Raw genomic sequence first — 23,770 nt, 5'->3', positions numbered from 1 at the left:
TGTACCCCTGTTCATCTTTTTATTTCCTTTCTGTTGCTTCCTATTCCCTCACCATTCACCTGTATATTTAGCCTTTGCGTGTGTTCTTTTCTTCCTTCCTCCCTTGATGTTTTTATTATTTTTAACTGTGTACAAGTTCTGTAGTATACAAAGTGGAATAATTGGGCCTTTTTGACTTGATTCAGAATATATTTTTTATTTTGTAGTGTGAAACCTATTCTCTGTATATTCCTGTAATTATCATTTGATATTAATGGTTAGGTCTGTGTTATTACAGCTCCCATGCTGTCGCCGTCTCTGACAGGCATGACTGGGACTTCAAGTGGAAGTGGTCTTGTTCAGGCAGCTACTCCTTCTGTATCAGCATCATCTCCCATGGTAAATGGGACTGCAGCCCCTCCTCCCACCAACCTTCAAAGTCCGCCGGATGCGGGACACCCGCGGAACCAATCTTCAAATGCAGCGGAGGATCCCCTTCCAGCTGGGTTAGTTATGTCATTTTACCTGTTCAACAAAAGACTGCCATTCTCTGATCAGACGCTAGTCCCAGTAGGATGGTATACAACGTCTAATCACTAGATTCATGGATTCATTTGCAGTCCTTTTTCTGGTGTTCATATGGAGTGAGGGCACATGATATTACCAATTGTGGTTCGTCCCTCAGATGGGGACGTTTACGTTGAAGTTATTCAAGAAGAGTAGGCAACTCTGGGTTTCACCCTCACTACATCATTATTATCATGCAGGTTACATATCAACTTGTACAGCCATATGCTACATAAAAACTGAATCAAAAACACGTCAACTAACTTGAATTTTTTAGTAGATTAACAAAGTCACTTGCTAAGCTGTTGATTAACCCGATTAATGCTACACCTGCCTACAGACGGGCTGATGTGGCTGGTCCAGCACTGCTACGCCAGTCTGTAGACGGTGCATGAGAACTTTAATTTTTTTAGTTTTCCGGTTCACTCTCAAGTGCCGATTCGATCTCTTGCATGTTCTGCCATCTGTTGGGCATTACATAGAACTAATTGATCACAGCTTATTGCTTCAGGAAGTAACTTACAGAGCTTCTTGTATGTGTCTGTAGAGCTCTTCTGTGATGTAAACAAGCATAGTGGAACAACAAGCTAGTTGCTCCCGCAACAACGGTATTTGGGATCAAGGAATCTCTCAGTTATTAACCCCAGCAGAAAGTGATGATGAAGATGATGAATTTAATGAATTCTTAAGCAATTTTGAAAGTAAGAGTGATATAGAGAGTGCTGAAAATATTGTAAGTGAGAAAGAAACAGAGCCTCCTTCTAAATGAAACAGTGAGACCAAAAGCTATTTGATCACTATTTTCATGGCTGATAAAGGATTTCCTGGCATCAGAACTAACTTATCAGGCCGCGGTGTCATAATCTTGACTCCACCATTCTTACATGACGGGAGATTAACAGCTGAGAAAGTTGAGAGTACTTACAATATTGCGAGTGTTAGAATTCACGTCTATTCAAAGAATCAAAATCTATATATATAAAATAAGAGTTTTGTCTGTACATTGCTCAGAATTTGAAAATAATAGTATTTCTATATCAGTCATGTCCACAGTGACAAGGAAATGCACTTTTTTCTTTTCCGTAATTTCTGTCTGTATGTATGTACATCCATCACTAGAAAACGGCTTAAGAGAATTTAATGAGAATCGGTATGCGAAGTCGGGGAATAAGTCGCTACAATCTAAGCCATAAATAATTTTATTCACACTAATAGAAATGGTAGTTTAGTGGAAGGCCTAAAATTTAATTTTCAAATAATTTATGTTATTAGTGGTCCTATCTTAATAAACATTGGTATGCGAAGTCAGGGAATAAGTCGCTACAATCTAGGCTATAGATAATTTTATTCACGCTGAGCGAAATCATAGTTTAGGGGAAGGCTTAAAATTTAATTCTTAAATATTTAAGTTATTAGTGGTCCTATCTCATTGAAAACTGGTATACAAAGTCGGATAATGAGTCGCTATGATCTAGGCTACAAATCATTTTATTCACCATAAATGAAATGGTAGTTTAGGGGAAGGCTTAAAATTTAATTCTCAAATATTTATATTATTAGTGGTCGTATCGATAAATACTACATAACCAAAGTTATACAGAATTAAACATCCGACCATTTATGTCATACATTTTTATCGTACCGGCTATGATAACATAGATATTCATGAATTTGCATTTTGATTGCTAAGTCCATATCGACACCAAGCCACGAGAAAATGGGTTAACAGGTTTTAATGAAAATCAGTATATACAGTCTGGGAATAAGAAACTACAGTCTAAGATATAAACAATTTTATTCACCCGGGAAGAAATTGTAGTTTAGGGAAAGGTGCGTAAAATTATATTTTTAAATACTATGTATTTGGTCCTATCGAAAAGTACTACATAAAAGTTACAGAGAATGCAATTTCCAATCCTTTGTGTCTTATTCAGTTTTACCGTACCAACTATGATAAGAGCGGTATTTCTGAGTTGGAAGAAAACTAAATGTGAAGGCCTACAATATCGAAAGCGCATAACATTGATCAACAATAACATTACATTGACCATTGTTTGTTGCAATGTTATTTGTCTCTTATGCTGCCTCTCGACTCTGACAGATGGGATTACTGCTGTGTACCAAGTATAATAGCCTGACTGAATTAATGAACGTAAGTTTTCGTGGCTCATTGTATTAACACAAAGAAGTAAATGAGCTGGATTAAAGCCACTATATATATATTTATTAATAATAAAGCCAAGCTTTCTGCCAAATTACATTGGCCTTCATCAGGGCATGTGAAGTTTTGCCTCCGACAGTGAGCAAAGAAATTATCTGAAGGAACATTGGAAGTCATGCCCGTACCATCCACGGCCTACCCTACTAACTGGACTCAAGGATCGTGGCGCTGTGCTGTGGTGGTTGGGAGGGAAGTTACTGATGCACCCCCCTCTGTCGACAGTTTGAGTGCGTCCCGCTGTGCCATGGTGGTGTTATGCATCTACTGTATTTATGCAGTAAAGGTCTCCATGTATTTGATAACTTGAAGCCGTCTTTCCTGTTGATGTTATTTGGGCGCAGCTCTATCTCTATGGCTTCCCTCACAAGACGAGCATAGAAGTCTTTTACAGGCACGATGACCTTCGCCTGGTCAATACAATGAGCCACGAAAACTTACGTTCATTAATTAGTAACCTCTATGGAGAGGATATGTACTTGAAGGTTAGAAAGTTCGGTGAATTGAGAAAGAAAATATCTAAGTCAATCACCAGACTAGCCTTCGTGAAGAGATGCCGTGACAGTGACATGATGCCCTCATGGATCAAGATTAAACATCATATGAAAACAACTGGAGCCAAGAAGATTCTGGCGGAAGCCAGCAGACGTTTGCTGCGAAATCAAATTCAACAAACTAGGAGGGATTTGGATAAGTACAATAAAATTACACTCAGTTTATTCATGGAGATTAGCATTAACTTTCAAACTGAACATTGGGCCTTGATAGACAGGATAACGTATGAGCAGGCCAAACGTGTAAAAGAGTATAGTAGAGACAATCAAGAAAGGAAATTTCAGAAAATGGTCCAACGCAAACCACTGGAATGAGATTATAACAAGGTCATAGTAAATCTGTCTGATAAAGTGCTGAACCAGAACTCAATATCAGTGCTAAAGAAAGGTTTTAACTTCGCTGTAGCACCAAGAAGAATCCCAGTAGAGAAGATTGTCTGTGGGGTAGTGTGTGCCATCAGAGATTTACCGTTAAATAAGGCGGAAGAAATTCATCAAGATGTATCTTACGTGCTTAGAAAAGCGAAGCCACCACGTCAAAACCTGACCAAAGGTGAACTTGAAGAAGCTAATGTGTTTCACAAAGACAAGAGTATAATTGTAATTCCAGCTGACAAAGGTAATGTTTCAGTCATCATGAATACAACTGATTACGAAACAAAAATGAACAACCTACTGGAAGAAGAAACGTATAAGAAAGTTAGGAATCCCACTAAGAAAATTAATACACAAGTCACTCGACTAGTGAAGAGCTCAACACTTCCAGAACATTTGCAGAAGTCCTTACTAAATTCAGACCCGGTACCTCCAGTCATTTATGGCCTCCCAAAAGTACACAAGGATGGCGTGCCACTAAGACCAATCGTGAGTGCCATTGGTTCTGCGACCCATGAGTTAGCCCGCTATATTTCATCACTGCTACAGCCAGAAACAGGGAAGACAGAACATCACATTAAAGATTCGAAACTTTTCTTGCAGAAGTTACGTGAACTACGGGTGGACGAAGGTGACATCCTGGTAAGCTTTGATGTTACGTCACTTTTCACTAATATACCTGTAGAAGAAACACTTGCTTACATCGGAGAATACCTGTCTGAGGACTTGACCAATCTGGCAGCAGTTTGTTTAAAATCCACTTCTACTACAAAGGGGATTATTACGAACAGGCAGAAGGAGCAGCAATGGGTTCACCTTTGTCACCAGTGGCTGCTAATATTTTTATGGAACACTTTGAGTCTACTGCATTAACAACAGCACCATTGAAACCTAAGTGCTTCTATCATTACGTGGATGACACATTTTCGGTCTGGCCACATGGAAGGGAAACTTTAAATTAATTTTTAGAGCACCTAAATTCCATTAACAGTAAGATCAAGTTCACAATGGAAGTAGAAAATGAAGGCAAATTACCTTTTCTTGATGTGTTAGTATACAAGAAGAACGATGGTACACTAGGCCATGCAATGTACAAGAAACCTACACATTCTGAAAGATACCTTCATAAGTCTTCACATCACCACCCCTCCCAAAAAGCAGCTCTCCTTCGAATGTTATATACTAGGGTGAATAATGTTGCAGACGATGATAACCACTCAAGTGCAATGAGAGAACTGACAACATCCATGAAGAAAAAACGGCTATACATCTGGAGACATAACACGAGCTGTGAAGATCAAGGAGCCTAACTTGAATAGCACCAACCAGGACTACAGCAAAAAGAAAAAAGTATTCCTTCCTTACGTGGCAGGTATAACTGACAGAATAGGGCGCATTCTTAAGAAGTACAATATAATTCCAGTTTTCACCGCAGACCGGAAGCTCAAATTCCTGTTTCGACCAGTCAAAGGGAAGCCACGTCTTGAAACACCGGGCGTATAAAAATTCCATGTGGTTGTGGTTGTTCATATGTTGGCATGACAAAAAGGCTTGTTAGAACCAGGGTGAAAGAGCACATCAGATCAGTAAAGAATGTCGCTCTTTCATCCTCCACGGAGAACGCTATAAGCCAGTCTGCCATAGCAGAACATTTCTACAGTACAGACCATGAAATCCTCTTTGACCAGGCGAAGGTCATCGCGCCTGTAAAAGATTTCTATGCTCGTCTTGTGAGGGAAGCCATAGAGATAGAGCTGCGCCCAAATAACATCAACAGGGAAGACGGCTTCGAGTTATCAAATACATGGAGACCTGTACTGCAGAAATACAGTAGATGCATAACACCACCATGGCACAGCGGAACGCACTCAAACTGTTGACAGAGGGCGGTGCATCAGTAACTTCCCTCCCAACCACCACAGCACAGCGCCACGATCCTTGAGTACAGTTAGTGGGGGTAGGCTGTGGATAGTACGGGCATGACTTCCATGTTCCTTCAGATAATTTCTTTGCTCACTGTCGGAGGCAAAACTTCACATGCCCTGATGAAGGCCAATGTAATTTGGCAGAAAGCTTAGCTTTATTATTAATAAATATATATATAGTGGCTTTAATCCAGTTCATTTACTTCTTTGAGCCTGACTGAATATTGACGGGAAATAGCCGGGGAGTTAGAAAACTTTCTTCTTTAGCATGCAATTCCTCTGGTTCATACAATTTCTGATACAGCTGGTACATAACACACTGGTTCTTCATATTATTCCAGTTATTCGATCCCTATTCTGATGCGCTGTTTTTAATGAGCAGTGTACATACTTAAGGCAGAAGCTGATGTAGTAGTGGTAGTATGGCCTGGTGTAGAATGACAATTTAGGCGTATTCCGAATTATAGCAGCACAATTCACTAAATGACTCAAAATTCAACTGAGAAAAGAGCCATTTCTTAAGAAAAGCTTCTTCATCTTCACTTTTATTCAATTCTGCATTCATTTTATTCCAAATTATCAGTGAAGAGGGGGTTTCTCCTCTGGCTTGGAGGAAAAATTTGCCTCCAAGCCAGATAGATTTTCCGCCACCAGTATAGTGAATTGATATTTTCCTACTCATCGGGTACTCCTAAGAAACAGATTAGTAAAAGGGCATAGTTTATGCCCTGGGAGTCTCCATTTTTCGACCCTCTCCCCGCCGAAAAAAGACGAAGAGTGTTCACAAATCACGGCTGTCTGCGGCTTGGTCATTCCAGCTCTGGAACTTTGGACTGTTAGATCGGCAGTGTAGTCCTGTTCTTTAAAAGTGAGAAACTATGTGGTGTTTCATTTGATCGCGTATTTCATATGAAAGCATTGCTTTTAATCGCGCCATTCCTACTGACGTCATTGTAATGTATATTCATTTCAGTTCTGAAAACCACTAAGACAGTCTAAGAATGTAAAAAGGCAGGTGGAGAGTGAGTGTCTACCATTATAACTAAACTCTCCGACCCGATTGTGATTGATGGTATGCAAGTGGGTCTACCATTACAGTGAAAATTCCCTCACTCAGTCTTCGTATGAGAAAAGATGATTACATACAATTTTAAAAAATTATTTGTTTAATGTCAACCTAGTCAATACTTACAATTACCACTATTGTGGTTAAATGATCATAAATAATTGAAAAATCGTGAACATGTTTCGCCCTTCTTAACGGGCATCATCAGCACTATGAACAACTTTAAAAATAATAGTTACATTTAAGACTGTTTTACAATAATCAATCATATAAGATTGCAATAAAATGTGACATTAAAAGTTGTTTTTGATACCATTATTAAAAAGTTATAAGTAAATCTTATAAACAACAAGTTAAAACAATTGTAGGTCAATCTCATAATCTAGTCTAAAAAATATATATGTTAATGTTGGTGGGAAGATTGTCAAATGGCATTCGTCTGAAATTGAAATGGATCCATTTTCTTTAACATTTGGTGAAGGTCAATTACAATAAATAATTCTTCGCTACATCCTGGAACACAAAAACAGACATCTTTTTACAGCCTAATATATCGAGCCTTGAGAATCCCCTTATCTCCCACGAAATTTGAGAACTGAATTGAATTACATAAGAAACCTTGCAGTAACCAATGGATACAAAATTGAAATGATAAACCGTCTGATATATAAGATAAAAAACAAACTGTCCACTAACCTCAAACCGGATAAACCTAGCAAAAATAAATATGCCGTTTTCACTTATAATAGCCCAATGATCCACCAAATTACCAATAATTTCAACAAACATAATGTAAACATAGCTTACAGAACAACCAATACTATGCAGAGCATATTTTTTAATTATAATAAAATACTTGCTCTTTTACCTGAATAAACAATCAAAGACTGACAGACTTCAGAAAATTGAAAGGAGGATTGGAAGAACCTGCATCAACAAAAAATACCAGAAAGATGGACAGCGGCGGTTAATACCTAACAAAGTCGTGTACAAAGAGCTAGAACCCATTACAGATACTATGCGTAAGAGGAGACTGGGATTCCTTGGACATATCCTGAGGGTGCAGGACTCGAGACTTCTGAAACAACTACTACAACACAATCTCGTCTCAAAAAATACCACAACAGGATGTAAATGGATCAGAGAAGTAAGAGAGGATCTGAAGGAAATAGGCCTTACAACAGAAGACACCACAAATAAGATAAAATTCAATACAAAACTCAAGAATACAAACCTCCACTTTACCCTTACACAAAACAAACCAACAACACGCACATTTTCAACTGAGGAAAGGGCACGAAGATCGGAGCGTCTGAAGAAGTACTGAGAGGACCGCAAAGCCCGAACAATCCCTTCAACGAGACCTGAATGACGGACTGACTAAAGTGATCCTATGTGGTCATAAAAGAAGAAGAAGAAGAAAATAAATAATAATAATAATAATAATAATAATAACAGCAAATATCAGAATTCAGGAGTTTATAGGTTGACTTGTTCACAGTGTGGTTATTCATACGTTGGTCAAACTGGGCGAAGTTTTATTACAAGGTATTTGGAACATTTCAGTGCCGAAAAACATAACAAATATTCCGCTATGAGTACACACATGAAGGAAACAGGCCACCATTTTACCACAATAGAAAAAGGTCTAACAATAATAAAGAATACTAACAAGGGAAAACTGCTAAACGAATTTGAAAATATCTATATTTATTTGGACAAAACGTTTAATAATGATTATAACCTTAATGACAACACGGAAATTAAGAGTCCTTTGTACATATTAATACCTAAATTGTTGAAAACAGTTATCCCAAATCAAAAGAGAATCCCGCATATTTTAAAAATTACCAATACATCAACTCCAAACACGCCCCCAGATACTATACCTATAATTCCCCCTCCGAATAATCCCCCTCTGAATAATCCCCCTCCCATATCGACACCAGTATGTACCAATCCGCCCAGTTCTTCCCTCCCTCAACTCGTCCCCCTCCCTCCGCCACACCCATACAATACACGTAATAGAAACGCCAGTCAGATTACTGCTAGCAACAGAACAAGTTAGACACACTACGGCATTCGAGTAAGTACGCATTTTTACGTAACCCATAACCGTATACAACCACAACTGTTATTTTTGCACATACACTAAATGCATTTTTAAATATTTTTCTTTACAGTCTATCCAACATTCTAATCATTGAAAATTTACACAACAGAGGGGATACTACAATTATATTGATAAATATCTTCAATCCAGTGCATTGTCGTGAATTTACGACGTGTATTTTTAATTCAACGTATTCTTATTCGACTGGTTACATAACAAATTCAACTCAAGAAGAATTACCATGATCATCCCTGACCTAATCTTCCACTACATGATTAATTAGAGCCCTTGTTTTATATATATTTTGTTCTTCGAATTTCTACTTGCTGATGAATACAGCTTAATATGGACCTTCACCAAATGTTAAAGAAAATGGATCCATTTCAATTTCAGACGAATGCCGTTTGACAATCTTCCTACCAACATTAACATATATATTTTTTAGACTAGATTATGAGATTGACCTACAATTGTTTTAACTTGTTGTTTATAAGATTTACTTATAACTTTTTAATAATGGTATCAAAAACAACTTTTAATGTCACATTTTATTGCAATCTTATATGATTGATTATTGTAAGACAGTCTTAAATGTAACTATTATTTTTAAAGTTGTTCATAGTGCTGATGATGCCCGTTAAGAAGGGCGAAACATGTTCACGATTTTTCAATTATTTATGATCATTTAACCACAATAGTGGTAATTGTAAGTATTGACTAGGTTGACATTAAACAAATATTTTTTAAAAATTATATGTAATCACTGTCGTCAATACGGACCAAATACGAGATTAATGACTTGTAAACTAAGTGAGAAAAGATGTTCGGGGACTTCCCGGTCGCGTTCCTAGGGTAATGTTAAGAGCTATGCAATTTAATACAATCTTACTCACAACGTGTACACTAGAATTTCGTATGCAATGCAGAATTCTGTCGCACGGGTACATCAGCTAGTATACAATATACAGTTGAACCTGCTTTATACGCAACTCCATTCTGCGTAATTCGTATTTGTACATAATTTCCTTTAGGTCCCAACAAAATGAAATTTAAAAGTGTGTTAATTAAACCTTATTTATACTTAATCCGTCTATACGTAATTTGCTGTTATAAGTATTAAGTTTCACTGAAATATAACTGAGTTTTGCTTAATTGTAATGAGCAGGTGCTTTTTTAAAAGAAACTACTGTATTTATGAAGTTTCCTCTTTGTCGGCATAAGCGGAAGTAGAGTGGTCTGGTTTCGGTGCTGAAACAGTACAAAACATTTCGCCGAGTGACATGGTTGACCCTTACTTACTGGTGGCTTAACAAAGGCCAACCGAGAGTGTCCCCTTCACTCTCTATCTTGCTCCTCCTCTACCTTTGTCGTTTTTTACCTTCACAGTGCCGCCAAAGATTAAGATACATTACAAGCAAAGTGGGCGGATGGATGACTTTCCTCCACCAGACTTTTAAGTAACTGTGACAGACTCTGGTAGCCAAGTAGTGTTAGATGACAACCCCAAAATCATTGATTTTTTTTTAAAACTTTTGTGCCAGTGGAATTCATGCAGATGATTGTTGATGAAACAAACCAGTATCACAAACAACTGGTGGAAAACATTGAGCTGTCACCACATTCCAGGTGTAGAAAGTATTTTAAAATAGCAGCTTATGTACTTGTAAGTAATTACATGCATTATTTGCCTCTTTACTTTGTATAAAGATGATGTACGCGTGGGCACAATAAGTGTAATTTTATTTCCTCTCAAAATAATGTTGAAAATAAGCGTAGGATTTACCACTCACTTTTATATTTATAAAGAACCAACATTTATAAACATTTTAAGCTAATCACCCCACTGCGTAGGTCAGACACGAAATTATTCACCTATTTTTACATCATCAGAGCTGCAGTAGGCCTACACTATAGAGGCGACATTTCTTAACTACCAAACACAATGACTTTTACGAATGTTTGCGCGGTTCATATGGACAAAACTATTCACAAATTTATGCGATGTCATCGGAGCTGCAGTAAGGCTTGTACCCGCTTCGAAGCGGAATCGTTGTTCTTCTCTGATGAATTATGTTGGGAGATCTTGTATGTGAAATTTATTTTTTTTCTTTTCTTTGTCCCAAAAAGCCTGGGGAGTCTAATACACGAGTAAATACGGTACTTAACCATGCATTGTCTAGTTATAGGTTTAGGGCATCATCACACAGTAAAGCCTTCATTTTCTTGAACTTGGTGACAGCCAGGATGTTAGTTATGAACTATTGTCGCGGCCACCAAATTAGGTGGGTGAGGAAAACTGAGCTGTCGACAGATATGGGAACGGCAAAGCGACAGATGGTCGAGAGTTGCTTACCTCCGAGCACGGATTGGCAACGCTGATTGTGCAGTGCTGTCTAGTTGAAGCCCATCCGCTCCAGGCCACCCTGTCATGCAGCTGTTGAGCTCGCATCATAAGTGCAGTTAAAATGGATAGTGAATATGAATTGATTTGAGCTCAAGTCAAGAGGGAAGTGGCAGAGAGGACCAAGACATTCAAAATAAAGGACGTAGAAAAATTCACATCAGAAGCCATCGACCGTGTGACTGCTGCAGATTGGGAAAAGTGCTTCAATTGCGCAGAAAATCTTCAAACAGACGATTGGGCCAAGGAAATAGTAAGGGACGAAAGAATGGAGCCATTCATCATCAGTGTAAATGACGACTCGACAGATAGTGAGATGTACACTATAAATTGAGGATAATTATATCCACCTTTTCAATACAAATACAATGTGACGTCATTAACTCATCACGAATTTTTTACCTTTCAAAAAATTGGGAAGAAAACACAATTACCGTAAAGACCAGCCTACTATCAATCATTAGCATGTATGTTCAACCACATATGTCAACAGAGGACACAATCGAAAGAATAACAGAGGCCTTGTCACAAACGCAAACAGATGATAGTGTAATCTTCGCAGGCGACCTAAATGCAAGAATAGACAAACCAACCGTCAGAACAGAATTGATTAAAGAGGCTCTGGAAGAAGCCGGCCATGTCCTTGTTAACAGTCCCTACATGAAAACGTACATAGCCTCGAATGGAAGCAGCGCCATAGATTTAGTCTTTTACAGAGGTGCAGACATTAAAATATTCAGTCAGAAAGCATTATGGACTTCAGCCATAGCTCCGATTAGGAAACATATACCAATCTCGACAGTCTTTGAAATTACTCATAAAGATCAATTGCCAATACAACCAAGTAAGAAAATATCCAGGAAATTAGATCCAGAGAAACTAAGACATATCGGAGATGAGATAGATAAAGCAAGGCTATCAGTTCAACGACATGAACTAACTGAAGCAGTGGAAATGTGTACAAGAACCCTTCAATCATGCCAAAGTCACACGAAAGTAAGATGATCACAACCATGGTTCAATAAAGACTGTTACAATGAACGGAAAAAGACCCTCCTGGCACTACATCGAGCGAAGAACACATCGAACCCGAGTCACCTGGCCCAATACGCCGAACAAAGAAGGAAATATAAATCACTAATCAAGAAAACAAGAACGGAGTACATTGAGGAAGACTCCAGGAGACGTGCTGCAAACGCCCAAAATGACCCATTCCTAGTGCTTAGGAAACCAAAAACTTCAGTAACAAATAATATCTCAATGGAGTCATGGGAAAACCATTTCAAAAGCATTCTCAACCTCAAACACCGATCAACAGCTTTTGTATTAACTCCAGTAACAATGACGGGAAATCATATCCCCATAACGAGGCAGGAAATATATAATACAATAACAGCAGCAAAAAATGGAAAGGCCCCCGGCCCAGACAGCATTTGCACAGAACACCTGAAAGACTCTCTACCTGTCATGCTAGACTACTGGGTAGAACTATTCAACACATGCATGCACACTGGGGAAATTCCAGAGCAATGGAGATTGTCAACAATCAAAATGATATTTAATAAAGGAGAAACTGACAATCCTAATTCATATCGAGGTATAGCCCTCGAAAATAGATCATTCAAAATCTTCATGAAAATCTTAACAACCAGGCTTGCAGAAGAAATAGACTCCCAGATACCAGAAAATCAATTCGGCTTCCGAAAGGGAAGAAGCACACTACATGCCGTAAAATATCTAATAGAACAGGTCCAAGATATATTGAGGCATCCAGGAAAGAAATATTTTGTAGTCTTCGTAGACTATCATAAGGCCTTTGACCTTGTTGATAGAGCAACACTCATCCGGAAACTCAATTACCTAATAGGAGCTACACATCCGATAGCAATCATAATCTCGAATATCCTCAAATATAACTATGTCCAAATATCAGACAACATAACCCTATCCAAAAACGTAACCCAAACAAACGGAGTCCTACAAGGCGACCCAATCAGCCCAATTTTATTCAACATCATGACAGCAGACATCACAGAAATAATCACAGATACCTCAGCATTGCTTATAGTTTACGCAGATGATATGGCAATAGGCTCAGAAAACATAGAAGAGCTCCAAGAGGTCCTCAATAGGCTCACATCATGGGCAGAAAGAAACGGTTTGCAAAGAAACCACAACAAAACTAAACAAATGACCTTTAGGAAAGGAGGAAAACATGCACCTAAAAATACAATAACCATGCACAACAAACCTCTGGAAGTAGTGCCAAAATTCAAGTACCTTGGAGTCACCCTCCAAACTACTCTAACATCCTACAATATCCACGTCAAAGAAAAAGCAGCCGCAGCAATAAAAGCCATCTACAACATTCAACAACCTCAACAAATATCATTGGGTACAGCAATGCTACTGTTCAGGACAGCCATATCACCAATAGCAACCTATGGGATTAGCATCACCTGGGAAAAACTCGCACTCAGCGACCTGATGACAATAGAAAAAGTCAAGGCTCGATATCTCAAGAGAATACTAGGCATTGGGAAGTCAGCCCCTTCAAGGTTAACGTATGTTCTAACCAAGGAGGACTACTTCATTGACGATATCAAAACACAGTTTTGTCTACCAAACACCAAGCCCTACGAGAATGCACGCCAAATTTTAAACGAGAAAAGGAATGCTATTTGGTCCGACTTCTATTCCACGGACGCTATAATGACGGAAGAATGGAAGCAAGCAAATTGCGAGCTACGGCATGTAATTACACATTACGCCACTCATGGATTTCACCACAGATTCTGCCAAACCAAAAACTTCCACCAGCCGAACGAAGACTGTATATGTAACCTGTGCAACGATCATTGTGAAAGATACCATGCACAAAACTGCAAAATGAGGACAACCTCAATAATAAGAATGGCATTAGCATAGTTGACCATCTGTATAAAAACTGTTTTTGCACATTGTGCGCTTTTCATTTAATAATAATAATAAAAAATTGGGACCGGTTTCGGCATTATTTGTATGCCATCATCAGCCATAGGAAACTTTGTGACAAGGCTTAAGTACAATATTAACATGACATACAACATAAATATATATAAAAATTGACCATATTCTTACATAACTATTAAACATTTTTGGTGTACTCCTTAATACTCAAGATTAAAATTGGTAGCATATTATATGCAACATATTATTGCCTTATTACTTCTATACAATTTTTGACTAAAGTTAAAGCTTTTGTCAAGTTCTTTGAATATTACAAAATGCTGATTTAGCATCCAGTTTAAAAAAAAAAAAAAATTCAATCTTAGAAAAATTTTTATAACTACTAGGCGTTTAAAGGCAAGTGTGGATTTTGGTCAAAAATACCTAAAACTGACATGTATTAAAATGAGTTCACCTATTATCAAATTAGAAACAGTAACCTATTTGTACTAGGTGTAGAGATATGTTACAGTATGTCTTTGATAACTCAATGTCTTGCGTTAATGCAGTTTGATTATTTAACAACAAATGAAGTAAAATGATAAGTTTGGCTGATATTATTTTAGGTTTTAAAACATTATTTGTCCATTATAGAGGTCCCCTGCAGTAAAGATTTTTAGTGAGCAAGTAGTCTGTTATCTGCCTTTCCAGTAGACAGTTCCTCTCTGGCTTTATTCTCGACAACGTAGTGCTTGGGGTCCGTCGTGGATCGAGATAATTCTAGAACCTCAAAGACTTTGAATGTAATGCTCCAAGAAATTCCTGTTCACCAGTCCACTCCTATTAAGTCGATCTATATTTTAAGAACACTAGCAAAGACGGAACTTTATGTATATGAATATTGCTCAACAACATTATATAATGAAATAAGAATTTCATTCTATTCAAACCCCAAAACAGAGTGAACCTGTAATCAATTCTAAAAGGAACTGTTTTGCTCACTAAAAATCTTTACTGCAAGGGACCTCTATAATGTACAAATAATGTTTTAAACTCTAAAATAATATCAGCCGAACTTATCATTTTACTTCATTTGTTGTTAAATAACCAAACTGCATTAATACAAGACATTGAGTTACCAAAGACTTATACTGTAACATATCTCTACACCTAGTACAAATAGGTTACTGTTTCTAATTTGATAATAGGTGAACTCATTTTAATACATGTCAATTGCTTTAAACGCCTAGTAGTTATAAAAAAATTTCAAAGATTGAAAAAAAAGTTTTTTTAACTGGATGCTAAATCAGCATTTTGTAATATTTAAAGAACTTGACAAAAGCTTTAACTTTAGTCAAAAATTGTATAGAAGTAATAAGTCATAATATGTTGCATATAATATGCTACCAATTTTAATCTTAAGTTTTAAGGAGTACACCAAAAATGTTTAGTAGTTATGTAAGAATATGGTCAATTTTTATATATATTTATGTTGTATGTCATGTTAATATTGTACTTAAACCTTGTCACAAAGTTTCCTATGGCTGATGATGGCATACAAATAATGCCGAAACCGGTCCCAATTTTTTGAAAGGTAATAAATTCGTGATGTGTTAATGACGTCACATTGTATTTGTATTGACGAGGTGGACATAATTATCCTCAATTTATAGTGTAAATCTAGATTCAATACGGACCAAAGTGAAGTTCTTAACTTTAAATAGATAGTGAGATGTGTGATGACAGTGACTAAGAAATCTTAGACTGCCTTGAAGCTAGAAACTGATTTTTAATTCATTGTAAATTAATGTGAACCTATTCTTTAAAGTAGTTCTTTTTCCATATTACTCAGTAGAATATACAGTATTCAAATATTTAAAGTTATAATGTAATAAAACTGATACGGATTAATATGTAATCCGAAAGTATTTACGGCATTCTGCAGCCTTTGATGGCGCGCGCGCGCCCCAAACTGCCTCAGCCAGCGATATTTACATGATCGCTTTCCAGGACATTTTCCAGGAAAACTACAAAACTCACAGAAATATGTTTCAGATAAAAAATATAAGTCAGGCATTTTTTTACATTTTTCCCGCAGACAAAATTTTATTGGCTGAAGAAATAAAAACTTGGCCGCTTACTGAAATTTTCAATACATGATTCTACGGATTTAAATTTACTTGTTCAAGATTTTATTTTTAATAGTTATTTGAAGTGGTTTATATGGAAAATAGTTATACCACTGAAATCTTTTCTGAAGCTTCTAGTATAATTTGTTTTGAAACATTGTATGAAGTAACATCAGGAGCAAGAGAGAGAACAACTTGCCTCGCGCACCCAAATGATGTGTTCAGTTAGACATTTCTTCGCCAGTTGCTACATGACCTTGGCAACAGCGTAATTCCTCTGACCCGCCTAATTTGGTAGCCGCGACAATAGGCTATTTATTATTTGATTAGTATATGGCAAAGTAGCAATTAAGTGGGTCAAACAGTATTCTTCATTGTCATATGAGTTCTGGTGTTTGTCATGATTGTTTTTATAATGTGCAAAAGCCACTTTAACAGTAACATTGCACTGTTTATTGTTAGTTGAAGATGTGCTCTGTCGCTCATCTCAGATAGGTGGCACTAGCCCGTCAGTGACACACAATGTCGCAACTGTGATAACAGGTATAACTTGAAAACAGTATTCTCTCACCCATGGGTAACTAATGCACATATCGAGCTCGAATTATTAGGGTTATTATTTTACGATGATTGTTTGTTTGTTTGTTTGTTTATTTATTTATTTATTTATTTATTTATTTATTTATTTATTTATTTATTTATTTTCTGGCTGCCCTTTCTTCATCAGATATGACATATTGTTTGTGTTGTACAGTTTTTAATGACAATCTTATTTGTTTGTTATTGAGAATCCTTTTTTCTTTATTTTCAATTTGCTTCATTGTAATATTCAGCTCTTCTAAATCATTCTGAACTTCTTTAAACCAGTTATTTTTTGTTTTACTTTTCCAAAAGTAATTAAATAGTTGTTTTATCCTATTATCATTTAATCTAGAAAGATGAGAGAAAAATACAATTCTTCTTTTTCTCATCGTATCTATTATAGATTCACTTTCCCTATAAACCACTGCATTAGGCAGTAATCTCCATTGTCCATCCACCTGATGTTTTTTTATTAATGATTGTTCTGAGTATCCTTCTGTCAACCTTTTGCAGTGTATCAGTTGTTGCTTTGGTGTTCAATTTAAATAGTGTTTCACAAGCATAAGTCGCTTCAGGTTTAATGACAGAACAGTAATGTTGAAGTTTAGCATTTATTAAAAGAGATTTTTTTCTTGTACGTTGGCCATGTAATTTGTTGTGCTTTCTTTTAACTTAAATGTTCTGCTTTGTATTGATAATTTTTCATTGGAGTTCCAAGTTATAATTTCACCAAGAAATTTCAACTTATTCACAATTTTAATTTGTTTGTACAATCAATACTGATCTGCATTTAGGGCAGTCGCCCAGGTGGCAGATTCCCTATCTGTTGCTTTCCTAGCCTTTTCCTAAATGATTTCAAAGAAATTGGAAATTTATTGAACATCTCCCTTGGTAAGTTATTCCAATCCCTAACTCCCCTTCCTATAAATGAATATTTGCCCCAGTTTGTCCTCTTGAATTCCAACTTTATCTTCATATTGTGATCTTTCCTACTTTTATAAGCGCCATTCAAACTTATTCGTCTGCTAATGTCATTCCACGCCAACTCTCCGCTGACAGCTCAGAACGTACCACTTAGTCGAGCAGCTCTTCTTCTTTCTCTCAATTCTTCCCAACCCAAACATTGCAACATTTATGTAACGCTACTCTTTTGTCGGAAATCACTCAGAACAAATCGAGCTGCTTTTCTTTGGATTTTTCCAGTTCTTGAATCAGGTAATCCTGGTGAGGGTCCCATACACTGGAACCATACTCTAGTTGGGGTCTTACCAGAGACTTATATGCACTCTCCTTTAGATCATTAATACAATCCCTAAACACCCTCATTACCATGTGCAGAGATCGGTACCCTTTATTTACAATCCCATTTATGGGATTACCCCAATGAAGATCTTTCCTTATATTAACACCTAGATACTTACAATGATCCCCAAAAGGAACTTTCACCCCATCTACGCAGTAATTAAAACTGAGAGGGCTTTTCCTATTTGTGAAACTCACAACCTGACTTTTAACCCCGTTTATCAACATACCATTGCCTGCTGTCCATCTCACAATTTCGAGGTCACGTTGCAGTTGCTCACAATCTTGTAACTTATTTATCACTCTATAGAGAATAACATCATCCGCAAAAATCCTTACCTCCAATTCCACTCCTTTACTCATATCATTTATACAAATAAGAAAACATAAAGGTCTGATAACACTGCCCTGAGGAACTCCCCACTCAACTATTACAGGGTCAGACAAAGCTTCACCTACTCTAACTCTCTGAGATCTATTTTCTAGAAATATAGCAACCCATTCAGTCGCTCTTTTGTCTAGTCCAATTGCACTCATTTTTGCCAGTAGTCTCCCATGATCCACCCTATCAAATGCTTTAGACAGGTCAATCGCGATACAGTCCATTTGACCTCCAGAATCCAAGATATCTGCTATATCTTGCTGGAATCCTACAAGTTGAGCTTCAGTGGAATAACCTTTCCTAAAACCGAATTGCCTTCTATCGAACCAGTTAATAATTTCACAAACATGTCTAATATAATCAGAAAGAATGCCTTCCCAAAGCTTACATACAATGCATGTCAAACTGGCCTGTAATTTTCAGCTTTATGTCTATCACCCTTTCCTTTATACACAGGGGCAACTATAGCAACTCTCCATTCATCTGGTATAGCTCCTCCGACCAAACAATAATCAAATAAGTACTTCAGATATGGTACTATATCCCAACCCATTGTCTTTAGTTTGTCCCCAAAAATCTGATCAATTCAAGCCGCTTTTCTAGTTTTGTATCTTACTGTAAATGTCATTGTTATCATATGTAAATTTTATTACTTCTTTGGCCTTAGTCTCCTCCTCTATCTCGACATTATCCTTGTAACCAACAATCTTTACATACTGCTGACTGAATACTTCTGCCTTTTGAAGATCCTCACATACACACTCCCCTTGTTCATTAATTATTCCTGGAATGTCCTTCTTGGAACCTGTTTCTGCCTTAAAATACCTATAGATACCCTTCCATTTTTCACTAAAATTTGTATGACTGCCAATTATGCTTTCCATCATGTTACCCTTGGCTGCCTTCTTTGCTTGATTCAATTTCCTAGTAAGTTCCTTCAATTTCTCCGTACTTCCACAGCCATTTCTAACTCTATTTCTTTCCAGTCTTCACCTCCTTCTTCTTAGTCTCTTTATTTCTCTATTATAATAAGGTGGGTCTTTACCATTCCTTACCACCCTTAAAAGTACAAACCTGTTTTCGCATTTCTCAACAATTTCTGTAAACCCATCCCAGAGTCTGTTTACATTTTTATTTACCGTTTTCCACCGATCATAGTTACTTTTTAGAAACTGCCTCATGCCTGCTTTATCAGCCATATGGTACTGCCTAACAGTCCTACTTTTAAGACCTTCCTTTCTATCACATTTATTTTTAACTACCACAAAAACAGCTTCATGATCACTAATACCATCTATTCAGTTTCCCTATAGAGCTCATCTGGTTTTATCAGCACCATATCCAGGATATTTTTCCCTCTGGTTGGTTCCGTCACTTTCTGAATCAGCTGTCCTTCCCATATTAACTTATTTGCCATTTGTTGGTCATGCTTCCTGTCGTTCGCATTTCCTTCCCAATTTACATCCGGCAAATTCAGTTCTGAACATTAAAACAAGAATAATAGTTAACACCGCCTTTCCAATACTTATCTTTCCTATATTTAGGAAATTAACATTACAACAGGCGTTGTAAGATGGGACATGTTTCGCTTAACAGTCGTAAGCATCATCAGTAAGTAATAGTATTGTAATTTACGTAATTGAACGATCGAATTGTGTGTGAGGTTATGTCATGAACATGTGTTGTACATAGACATTGATATCAGTTCTGTTAATGTAAATACCTGTAAAATATTATTATAATCTATTCTTACCTCCATATATATAAAAATTGTAACCCATAATTGTGACACACACTGTAACTTCCAGAATGGTATAGACACTAGAACATTTGACAATATTCTATACATTGTAATCTATGTATTGGACACCCTGGAATATTCAAAACGGTAGTTTATTTTTTTGTAACGTACCTTTCTGGAAGATTGGCCAGCATATATATAAAGACAATCTTGACAGTGAACTGAGTGAAAGTTGTTGGACGAGTTGTGGTTTGGAGGTTATTGGAAGACAGTTATTGTTTAGTAACATGTGGCTGACATGCCGATTCAGGCAATCTCCATGTTGAATTGATCAGTGCTCATCTGTTTTCAGCTGTGTTTCAAAGTGTAACCTCTGTGGTATTCGGTGTCAGTTGTCAACTGTTTAAAGATGGCAGCTTTGTTGATATCCTACAAGTGAAGTGGTTTTGTTTTGTGATACAGTGATTAAGGTTATGTGTGTATTCATTTGTGAATATATGTAAATAAAAATATTGTACCAACTGACAGCATCTCGTGTGCGTCTGTGTGGATATGTTAACTGGCAACCGTGACAGGACTGTTGAATCTATTGGACTCGAAAATTAAGAACAACCAGAGGACTGTGGTGATGCTTAAACAGTTAACTTCCTTCATTCAGGCCCAGTTTGGAAAACTCGAGGAGAACATTGGGGCCCAGTTGAGAAAACTCCTGAAGAATATCGGGGCCCAGTTGGGAAAACTCCTGGAGAAAATCAGGGCCCAGTTCAAGACCGTATCGACGTCAGAAGAGGGAACCAAATACCCGATCGTTGGACTTCGTGGACAGGAGATGGAAGTACGACGCAGCCCGCAGTCATGCAAAAAAGTTGTGGGAGAGTTCGGCAGGCACGGCGATGTCCACCATCCGGGAGCCGACTCCTGAGTCCAACTACGGGCGGGGGCGCAGCGCGGCAATCGCGTGCCGTGGGTATTCGACGCCAAGATGAACAACCAGACGAAGCGATGAATGGGTCGTACCAGCATGAAACCAAGAGCAAGGTGCTCGACAGCCACAGTAAGCTCCACAGCACTGTGAACTGTCCAGGGAGGATGTTCAGCGTGGAGCAGAACCATGGGGAGGCCCAGACAATATCCCAGGAGATGGAGACAGCGATGGCAAGGGGACAGCCAGTGGGGCCGTCTCTACGAGATGAAGAACCTTTGGGGTCCGAACCGACAACCGCCAAACGAGGGTGCCACCTGACAGAACACCAAGGTACGAACGAGGGGAAAGCCAGCGGAGCTTCGAATGCCGCGTGATGACCTGTGGATTGTTGAGGGTCGATGTTCCCTCATATTGTATACTCTATGGTTGAGGCATTTACTCACTGAGAATGTATAGACTCCTTGGATCAGCTGTGTACCTATATTAATATGTGTCAGTAGTAGGAGGCACCAGTTGCAGTAGTAGATGTACAGTTGTTGAATATGTATACAGTTGGATATGTGAACAGTTGGATGGTACTCATGCATGAGTTACGACGTAGTAAGCTTTGTACTAGAAGACTGAACGTGTACAGAGATGTTGGGATGTTGAATAAACCATTCTTTTAACTAACATGTGGTATCGTGGTTATGTTACTCCTCGCATAGCCCGATAGTTAGTTCACCTACAAGATTATGGGCCCAGAGATCCAGTTCGACATTCTGCTCCATGTGTTCCAGAGGGTTCCAGAAGATCGACAGAGCTTCAAGGTTCCAGAAAGTTCCAGTGAGTTGTTTTTTCAGTGTGCTTGCATAAATAGTGAATGAAGGCTATCCAGTGACAATGGCGATTAATGAAATGTATCACTTTCAGCAGTTTTCGGGCTCAGATTTTGGGAACTGGTCATTTAGGATGCAGAATGTATTACATCAAACTCAAGTGTTAGAAGCGATTGAAGTTGCTGATTTTGCTATGAAACCCAAAAATACCAGTAAGGAAGCAAGAGCTCAGACGTTACTCGTTGCTGCTGTAAGTGATAGTCATCTCAATTTTCTGAAACAGCATAATTCAGCTTATGCTATGTTCAGGAGTTTAGAAGATAATTTTAAAGGTAAAGGGGCAAAAAGTCATTTATGTTTGAGGAGACTTTTGAATGAAACTACATATGATGGTATGGCAGAACATATTGTGAAATTGGAGGACTATTTCTCACAATTGAAGGACACTTATAGTGAGTTATCTAAGGATGACAAAACTAATTATTTGTGTAAACCCCCCCTGCCTTTTTACAGAAGAGAGCACATAATACAAGGTACATATAAAACAGGTAATGATTTAATAATCCAAAATAACAAACCTGAAAGAATGTCATCCGATGATACACTCGGAAAAACATCTTGAATTTCAACAACACATGGCAATGCAGGATAACCAACATGACAACTAGAGAAAGGATGTATGGAAAGCAGGCTGGGAAACCCTACAGAGAACGAGATCTTATATGACGTTGTAGGGAAAGAAACGTGAGAGCATTATCCCCTTAGTCTAATTTACTCAACATATAGAATTTAAACAAGGTATAAAGAACACAAAGCAAAAGGATAACATCATCAATTAAAAACTTAAATCGAACCACGAGGTTCCTATCAGTATTTCTTCAGAAAAGTGAATATTTACACAAAATTACCATTACATATAAATAAGTGAGCATAATTTCGATGTTGAAATTTACAATGAAAATTTAACGGGGAATAGGACATAATTACAAACATCATACAAGTCAAGTTGAAAAATGTTACAAGGAAAGGAAACAACGGAAATTAAATTTAGCGCAGAGGCCTATAGAGGGGCAGTCCTCTCCTAATACACATCAGTTAGGGACGCATAACTCAACAGGTGTGCACCAAATTGACGCGGAATTACTGGAGGCAACTCGGAAAAAAAAATTAAAGTTTACATTTACACAAAAGGTTAATAAAAGGAATTGCCTCCAAAACAAAGGATATGCCTAACTGACGAATTAAGGCATTACAAAATCAAAAAGGTGAAAACCAGGGTCTAAGGTAAACTCCGAACAAATGAATTTACATTTTAATTTAACACTTGAGAAAAGAAAACATGCTTACCCCGGGATGGTTGGAGCCGGTGAGCGGACCACCTAACAAGGTGTGTCCAATCGTTAAGACGTATGAATACCAAAGACGCTGAACAGAGCCTTGCTCCTGCTGAGGAGCCAAAAGGCCGGAAATTGGGAAATACTCAAACAGCCAGTCAGGGAAGCTACCTATGATTCGACCCGAAGTTTCACCAATACAAATTAATATTATTTTCTCCAATGGCATTACAGCACCATATATGGTAATGTGGGAAATTTATTCTAGAGGTTTTTATTGCGAAACTCCGCGACTTTGTGATCGAAGCCTCCACGTGGCAACTACAGGGTGATACAAAAAATGTGTTACAACAAACATACTACTGGAGATCTCCAACATCAATGTCTTCCAACACTCATAAAGATTACTAAATATCAAAAATTCAGTCTTT

General features: G+C 37.6%; 1 protein-coding gene across 3 annotated transcripts in view; it reads left to right on the top strand.

The window, feature by feature from the left end:
• The window catches only part of Su(dx) (Suppressor of deltex), a 569,124-nt gene that overhangs the window by 278,656 nt on the left and 266,698 nt on the right, over positions 1-23,770 (top strand). For all 3 annotated transcript variants that reach the window (XM_067138560.2, XM_067138561.2, XM_067138559.2), the window contains exon 6: positions 278-485. In XM_067138560.2, the coding sequence (XP_066994661.1) occupies positions 278-485 (208 nt within the window). The remainder of the gene's footprint in view (positions 1-277; positions 486-23,770) is intronic.

The sequence above is a fragment of the Anabrus simplex genome, chromosome 1 (genome assembly GCF_040414725.1).
Source record: "Anabrus simplex isolate iqAnaSimp1 chromosome 1, ASM4041472v1, whole genome shotgun sequence".
Classification (NCBI taxonomy): domain Eukaryota; kingdom Metazoa; phylum Arthropoda; class Insecta; order Orthoptera; family Tettigoniidae; genus Anabrus; species Anabrus simplex.
The sequence above is the reverse complement of the archived record's forward strand: the minus strand, read 5'-3'. Positions and strand labels throughout refer to the sequence as shown.